This window comes from Coturnix japonica, chromosome 25 (assembly GCF_001577835.2).
Source record: "Coturnix japonica isolate 7356 chromosome 25, Coturnix japonica 2.1, whole genome shotgun sequence".
NCBI lineage: Eukaryota > Metazoa > Chordata > Aves > Galliformes > Phasianidae > Coturnix > Coturnix japonica.
The window spans coordinates 2,487,861-2,495,258 of NC_029540.1; the positions used below are offsets into that span (position 1 = coordinate 2,487,861).

Genomic DNA, 7,398 nt, shown 5'->3' on the forward strand with positions numbered 1-7,398 from the left:
CTCATGAGGGGGTCAATAGGGCTGGCACTGGGGGGGGACAAGGGGACATGGGGATGCTGGGGGCACACACAGCAGTGTGGGGATGCAGAGACATGGGCTGGTACTGGGGGATTTGGGGGCATGGGGTGATGGAGGTGCTGGGGGTGGCATGGGGGACACAGGGACAACGGGGTGTGGGGATGATGCTGGTAATAGCACGGGGACATGGGGCCATGTCTTTATGTTACGGGGGGGTTGTGTGGCCCCAGGGCTGGTGTTGGTGGGGGGGAAAGGGGACACGACCCCCCTGTGGGTGTGGGGCATTGTGGGGAGAGCAGCGGGAGGGGACACGGGGTTGTCCCCTGTCCACAGGAGCCGGTTGGGTGCTGGTGTGTGCCGGTGTGGGGCAGGGACAGGAGGGGACGTGTTGACTGTACACAGCCCGCACCCACACGACGCTGGGTGCAGCCGGTCCCCCCCAGCCCCCTGCGGTGACTGTCCCCATATAACGTGGGAGCCACCAGCTCTGCCATCAGTACCTTCACCATGGAGGGGGACGCTGAGAAGGAGAGCCAGCTGGGCACCGTGCACGGCGTGTCGGGGCCCGGTACGGCTGCGTGCTGGGGGTGGGGGGCAGCTCTGGGGGCAGACGGGGTGACACGATGTCCCTGCAGTGGTGCTGGCCTCGCGCATGGCGGGGGCGGCCATGTACGAACTGGTGCGTGTGGGACACGCGGAGCTGGTGGCGGAGATCATCCGGCTGGAGGGGGACATGGCCACGCTGCAGGTGTACGAGGAGACCTGTATCCTTGTGGCCGTGCCTGTCCTTGTCTCCTCCCGACTCCTGTTCCCCCGACCCCTCCAGTGACATGGTTCCCTTCTGTGAGTAACCTGGTCCCTTCCTGTCCCCTCTCATCACTCCCGATCCCTCCAGTGACCCCATCCCCTCCCGTCCCCCCATCCTCTCTTTCTTCCCATCCCCGTCCTGTCTCCTCTCTGACTTTGTCCCCTCCAGTTCCCTCATCCCCTTTTCTATCCCAATCTCTCTGTGCTCCCCCACCTGTCCCAGTCTCACCCACTCTCCCCATTCCCGTTCCCATGGCCCGTCCCCTTCTGTCTTTGAGTGCCTCTGTCCCCTCTGGTTTCCTTGTCCTCATCTCCCGTCTCTGTGGTTCCAATCCCGTCTTCATCCCCACATCCCCCATTCACATCCTTCTCCCCATCACCCACGTTCCCAACCTCCGTTCCCCACCTCCTGTCCCTATCCCTATCCCTGTCCCAGTCCCTATCCCTATCCCTATCCCTATCCCTGTCCCTATCCCTATCCCTATCCCTATCCCTATCCCTGTCCCTGTCCCTATCCCTATCCCTATCCCTATCCCTATCCCTATCCCTATCCCTATCCCTATCCCTATCCCTATCCCTGTCCCTGTCCCTACCCCACATCCCCCACCTCGCGCCCCCTTCCTGCTCCGTCTGCCGTCTCCTGAGCTCACCTCACAGCGGGGGTGCGTGTTGGGGACCCGGTGGTGCGTACGGGTCAGCCGCTCTCGGTGGAGCTCGGTCCCGGCATCCTGGGCTCCATCTTCGACGGCATCCAGCGCCCTCTGCGGGACATCGCGGAGCTGACGGGGAGCATCTACATCCCGCGGGGGGTCAACGTCCCCGCGCTGCCGCGACACATCACCTGGGACTTTGTGCCCAGCAAGAGCATCCAGGTGAGGAATTTGGGGGGCACGCAGGGACGTGGACAGAGCTTAGGGATATGGGGACGCTGTCGTTGGCGAGAGCATCCAGGTGGGAACGTGGGGTCACCAGTGGGACGTGGGGATTTTGTCTTCAGCCAAGAGCATCCAGGTGGGAACGTGGGAGCACCCCTCTGCTCACACTGCGGGGGCTGCCCACTCCCACTGCCGCCCGGGTACACTCATGGTCGCCACATCCCAGGTTGGCAGCCACGTCACCGGTGGGGACATCTATGGGACAGTGACAGAGAACTCCCTCATCCAGCACAAGATCATGGTGCCCCCCCGCTGCCGCGGCACCGTCACCCACATCGCACCGCCGGGACACTACAGCGTCTCGGTGAGGGGTGGCTGATGTGGTGGTGGCATTGCACGGCGCTGCTGTCCCCAAGGGCACGGCAGTGGAGTGATGGCTTCCTGCGTGTCCCTGAGACGTGGTGGGGGTGGGCTGGTGTCCTCCTACGGTGTTGCCCCACAAATGCCCCTGAGGACACGGTGGTGGCATCCTGCCGTCCCCAAATGCCCTCGAGAATGGGGTGGTGGCACCCCAAGGTTCTGTGGCTTCTACATGTCCCCAAACGTCCCCAAGGATGTGGTGCTGGAGCTGGACTTCGAGGGTGCGACCGAGAAACTGACCATGATGCAGGTGTGGCCGGTGAGACAGACCCGGCCCGTGGTGGAGAAACTGGTGGCAAATCACCCCCTGCTGACCGGACAGCGTGTGCTGGATGCGCTCTTCCCGTAGGGATTGGGATACGATGAGATGGAAATGGAATAAGAGGGGGATGGGAGTGGGATTGGAATGGGGGGGGGGGATGAAGACGGGACTGGAATGAAATTTGGTGGAGATGAAATGAAATGTGGATGGGAATGGGAAGTGGATATGGATTGGGATGGGGATGGAAGTGGGGATGTGGGTTGGAGGGCTTGGGGGATGAGGATGGTGGGCTTGGATAGGTGGGAACTGGGGACGTGAATAAGGGATGCGGGTAGGGATTGGGGGATGGGGGTAAAGAACAGGAACAACAGTGGGGGTGGTAACGGGGAGAGGGAGAGGAGTGAGGACAGAGAATGGTGATGGGATGGGGGACGTGAGAAGAGGGAACAGGAATATGGGATTGATCTGGGAATAGAAGTGGGTGATGGACAGCATTGGGAGCAGGGTATGGGATAGGGGACAAGGAGGACAGAGATGAGGGAGAGCAGACAAAGTGGGGATGGAGGTCGCTATGGGGACAGATGGGGGCAGGATGGAGTTGGGGATGGGAACGGGTGTGGGCAGGGAGCGGCCATGGCAGGGTCTGTCCCCAGGTGTGTGCAGGGTGGCACCACGGCCATCCCCGGGGCTTTCGGCTGCGGCAAAACCGTCATCTCCCAGTCCCTGTCCAAGTATTCCAACAGCGACATCATCGTCTACGTGGGCTGCGGGGAGCGTGGCAACGAGATGTCTGAGGTGCTGCGGGACTTCCCTGAGGTGAGTGTGGCAACATGGGGGCAGTGGGGGGACAGCGGAGGGACAGCGGGGGGGGGCAGCGGGCCAGGTGGTGCCAACAGGGCTGCCCTCAGAGGGCTCAGCGGGGCCAATGCTGATGCTCAAAGTGGTGCCTCCCGCAGCTCACCATGGAGGTGGATGGGAGGACGGAGAGCATCATGAAGCGCACCACGCTGGTGGCCAACACCTCCAACATGCCGGTGGCTGCCCGTGAGGCCTCCATCTACACCGGTAGGGAACAGGGGACGGTGACGGTGCCAGCAGCAGCTCTGCCAGTGGTGCCACCCCACATCCCCTCCCTGCCCCACCGCAGGCATCACGCTGTCCGAGTACTTCCGCGACATGGGTCTCAATGTCAGCATGATGGCTGACTCCACCTCCCGCTGGGCCGAGGCGCTGCGAGAGATTTCGGGGCGCTTGGCTGAGATGCCGGCGGGTGAGGAACCAAGCATCCCCAGCATCGCCCTGGTGTCGGTGTCGCCGGCTGCGGGCGCTGGCGTTACCGTGCCACTCCCTGCCCCACAGACAGCGGGTACCCCGCGTACCTGGGCGCTCGCCTGGCATCCTTCTATGAGCGTGCGGGGCGGGTGCGCTGCCTGGGGTCCCCACTCCGCGAGGGCAGTGTCAGCATCGTTGGAGCGTGAGTGTCACCAGGAGGGGACAACACGGAGCCACCCCAACACACTGAGTGTGCTGCGCCCCACAGGGTGTCACCGCCCGGAGGGGACTTCTCTGACCCTGTCACCTCAGCCACGCTGGGAATCGTGCAGGTGAGCCCCACGTTGGGTGTTCTGCAGGGATCCCGTATTTGGGATTCTTGGGTCTCCCATGGATGTTCTGTTTTGTTTTCCTCGTGGCTCCCGTAATTGGGGTTCTCACAGATCCCATATTTGGGGTTTCTCATTGGTCCCATATTTGGGTTCCCATGGATCCCCTATGGATCCCCATGCCAACCCCCCCCTACCCCAATGGTCCCACAGGTTTTCTGGGGCCTGGATAAGAAGTTGGCACAACGCAAACACTTCCCCTCTGTCAACTGGCTGATCAGTTACAGCAAATATTTGCGGGCACTGGAGCCCCACTATGAGCAGCTGTACCCCGAGTTCCCCACGCTGCGCACCCGGGCCAAAGAGATCCTGCAGGAAGAGGAGGACCTTGCGGAGATTGTGCAGCTCGTAGGGAAGGTGGGGGCGGGAGGGTGGGAATAGGATTGGGTGGGAGTGGGGTGGGGTGGCGTGGGGATGTGGTGGGAATTGGGATTGAGGTGGGGTGGAAGTGGCTGCGGTTGGGGATTGGGATAAGGATGTGGTGAGGATGAGGTGGGGAGGGGAGGGGGATTTGAATGGGATGGGGGGGGGGATGGGGAAGGGGCTGGGGATTGGGAGGGGGATGAGATTGGTTTAGAATTGTATGGGATTGAATTGGGATGGGGATGGGATGGAAACGGGATAGAGGTGGCATGAGACGGGAATAGGACAGGGATGGGTTGGGGATGGAGATAGTATGGGGAAGGGGATGGGGATGGAAAGGGATGGGGAGGAGAGCTGTGGTGTGGGGACGAGATCCACAGCATGGGGATGCTGCCTTCCTCACAGGCGTCCCTTGCTGAGGCTGACAAGGTGACACTGGAGGTGGCCAAACTCCTCAAGGATGACTTCCTACAGCAGAACAGCTACTCTTCCTATGACAGGTACCGTGTCTCCATGTACCCTTGTGTCCCCATGGCGTCCCTGTGCCACTGCCATGTCCCTACAGCACCCCCACATCCCCACACCACCTCCACAACCCGAAGCCACCTCGATGACCCCATGTTGTCCCCATCCCATCCTGTGTCCCCAAATCCCCATGCCATCCCCCTGTCCTCGTGGCACCCCCCACACCCATGTTCCACATCCATATCACCAGGACACCCCCCTGCCCCTATACCACCCCCTTATCCCCACACCAAACCCACGTCTCCCCGTTCCCACATCCCTATCCCCATAACATCTCCATGTCCCCACACCCCCGCACCACCCCTGTGTCCCCTTGGGGTCCCCCCACCGCCCCCCAGGTTCTGCCCCTTCTACAAGACAGTGAAGATGCTGCACAACATCATCACTTTCTATGAGCTCGCCCGACACGCCGTGGAGGCCACCGGGGGTGGTGAGCGCCGTGTCACCTGGGCTGCCATCCGTGAGAACCTTGGGGACATCCTGCACCGGCTGAGCACTATGAAATTCATGGTGGGAATTCCAAGGGGGAGGGGGAGGGTCACTTATGGGGAGCTGGGGGGTATTAATGGGGGGTCTGGGGGGACGTATAGGGGGGTTGGGGGACACTTACAAGAAATCTGGGGACACCTGTAGGATGTCACTTATTGGGGTTGGGGGATGCTTATAGGGAGTCACTTATAGGGAATGTGTGGGACACCTGTAGGGAGCTGGAGGGGTCACTTGTAGGGGGCTGGGGGACACTTACAGAGGGTCACACATAGGGTGATGGGGGATGCTTATAGGGGTCACTTATAGGGATTTGGGAGTACACTTATAGGGGGTTAGGAGGCATTTATAACAAGTTAAGAGGTCACTCATGGGGAGTCAGGGGACACCCAGAGTGACACTGATGCTGCCCTCCCCCCAACCAGGATCCTGTGAAGGACGGTGAAGCCAACATCACAGCTGCCTTCACACAGCTCAACGAGGACATGCAGGCAGCCTTCCGCAACCTGGAAGACTGAGCATTGGACCCTTTGCTCCAATAACCCCCCTCACTCCAATAAACCTCTGCCCCAATAAACCACCCCTCACCTACACTGGGATCTGCCCTTGGGGTCCATGTGTCCTCATGGAATGGCCTGGTTTGCAAAGAACCACAATGATGATCCAGTTCCAACCCCCAGCTGCCAGCAGGGTCATGGACCGGCAGCCTGGAGCCGCATCCAGCCAGTCCCCACTCAGTCTGCAATCAATCCTTTGTTTACCACCTCGGTGCCCTGCTCCTTAACTGAGTCATTGAGACGGGTTTAAAGCAGCCGTGTGGGCTGTTACCTTCCTCTACCACGTTCCTTTCCCTTAAACACGAGTATTTTGTACTGGTGTATCTCAGAGGTTTGGTCAGGCTCTGTCTCAGAGCGGCAGCTGTTTTGTTCAGTGCTGTCATGGTATTAATGGTATTTGGTGTTGATGACGACGGCGTCTGGCTTTCCTTATCAGTGCTTTCCTTATCAATGCACTCACCTGGTCGTTAGATTTTGGTACATGAGTGTTTAGAAAGAACGCAATGGGCACAGGCGAAAGTGAAAAGCAACATCCATTTGATGCCATTTTACAGACATTCACGAGCACTTTGCAGCTTTCCTGGAGTTGGCCAAGTTTTTCTTTGCTTGTTTCTCCCCCCCCCCGCCCCTCAAAACACTGAACTTCGTTCATTGAACATTGAACTTTGTTCATTGAACGCCTCCTTCTCCCCACTTCCATCTTTCTCTTCTGTGCCCAAGGAGAGACCAAAGGAATCCTCCATCCCCAGCAGTTCTTCTCCCCGCAGTCTCTGCTGCCTCTTTGTGGCCGATCGTAGCATCGAATCGTAGAATAGAATTGTAGAATCTCGCAGGTTGGAAAAGCCATTTAAATTAAGAGTCACGACGCAGCCGTCCTCCCCCAGCTCTACCAGCCCCGAGCTTCGCATCCAGACGGTGGTTAAACACAGCCCGGGATGGGGACTCAGCCACCTCCCAGTGCTGAACAACCCCTTCTGTAAAGCATCTTGTCCTGATCTCCAACCTAAACCCACCCTGGTGCAACTTGAGGCCATTTCCCCTCATTCTGTCCCCTGTCAGAAGAGCCCAGCCCCGCTCTGCTGGTGCAGCACCTTTCAGGTACTGGAGGAGATCAGTCAGGTCTCCCCTCAGCCTCCTTTTCCCCAGACTAAACAGCACCAGCTCCTTCAGCCTCTCCTCATAGGGCTGATTCTCCAAGCCCTTCCCAAGCCTCATTGCCCTTCTCTGGACCTGCTCCAGCACCTCCACGTCCTTTCTGTGCTGATGTGCCCAAAACTGAACACAGAACTCAAGGTGGGACCTCACCAATGCTGAGTTCAGGGGCAGGATGACTTCCCTAGTGATGCTCCCCATTCCTGACCCAAGCCAGGATGCCATTGGTTCTATTGGCCACTTGTGCACACTGCTGGCTCATATTCAACCCA

At 59.6% G+C, this 7,398-nt stretch overlaps 1 protein-coding gene across 1 annotated transcript; it reads left to right on the top strand.

Annotated features, from left to right (window-relative positions):
- Window positions 1–260: 260 nt before the first annotated feature.
- LOC107324585 (V-type proton ATPase catalytic subunit A-like) lies at window positions 261–6,384 on the top strand. Its single transcript, XM_015884730.2, has 14 exons — window positions 261–586; window positions 654–782; window positions 1,483–1,697; window positions 1,927–2,064; window positions 2,314–2,465; window positions 3,036–3,198; window positions 3,339–3,447; window positions 3,530–3,652; window positions 3,742–3,856; window positions 3,923–3,986; window positions 4,197–4,400; window positions 4,812–4,906; window positions 5,270–5,441; window positions 5,843–6,384. The coding sequence occupies exons 1-14, from the start codon at window positions 526–528 to the stop codon at window positions 5,933–5,935; spliced, it is 1,833 nt and encodes a 610-aa protein (XP_015740216.1). The 5' UTR covers window positions 261–525; the 3' UTR covers window positions 5,936–6,384.
- The last annotated feature ends 1,014 nt before the right edge of the window (window positions 6,385–7,398 follow it).

Bases quoted from the DNA above. Each gene is read 5' to 3' on its own strand.
- LOC107324585 (XM_015884730.2), top strand. From the start codon at position 526: ATGGAGGGGGACGCTGAGAAGGAGAGCCAGCTGGGCACCGTGCACGGC. The intron at 2,466-3,035 runs GTAGGGATTGGG...GTCTGTCCCCAG, and splicing joins GTGCTGGATGCGCTCTTCCC to GTGTGTGCAGGGTGGCACCA. The intron at 3,653-3,741 runs GTGAGGAACCAA...CCTGCCCCACAG, and splicing joins CTTGGCTGAGATGCCGGCGG to ACAGCGGGTACCCCGCGTAC.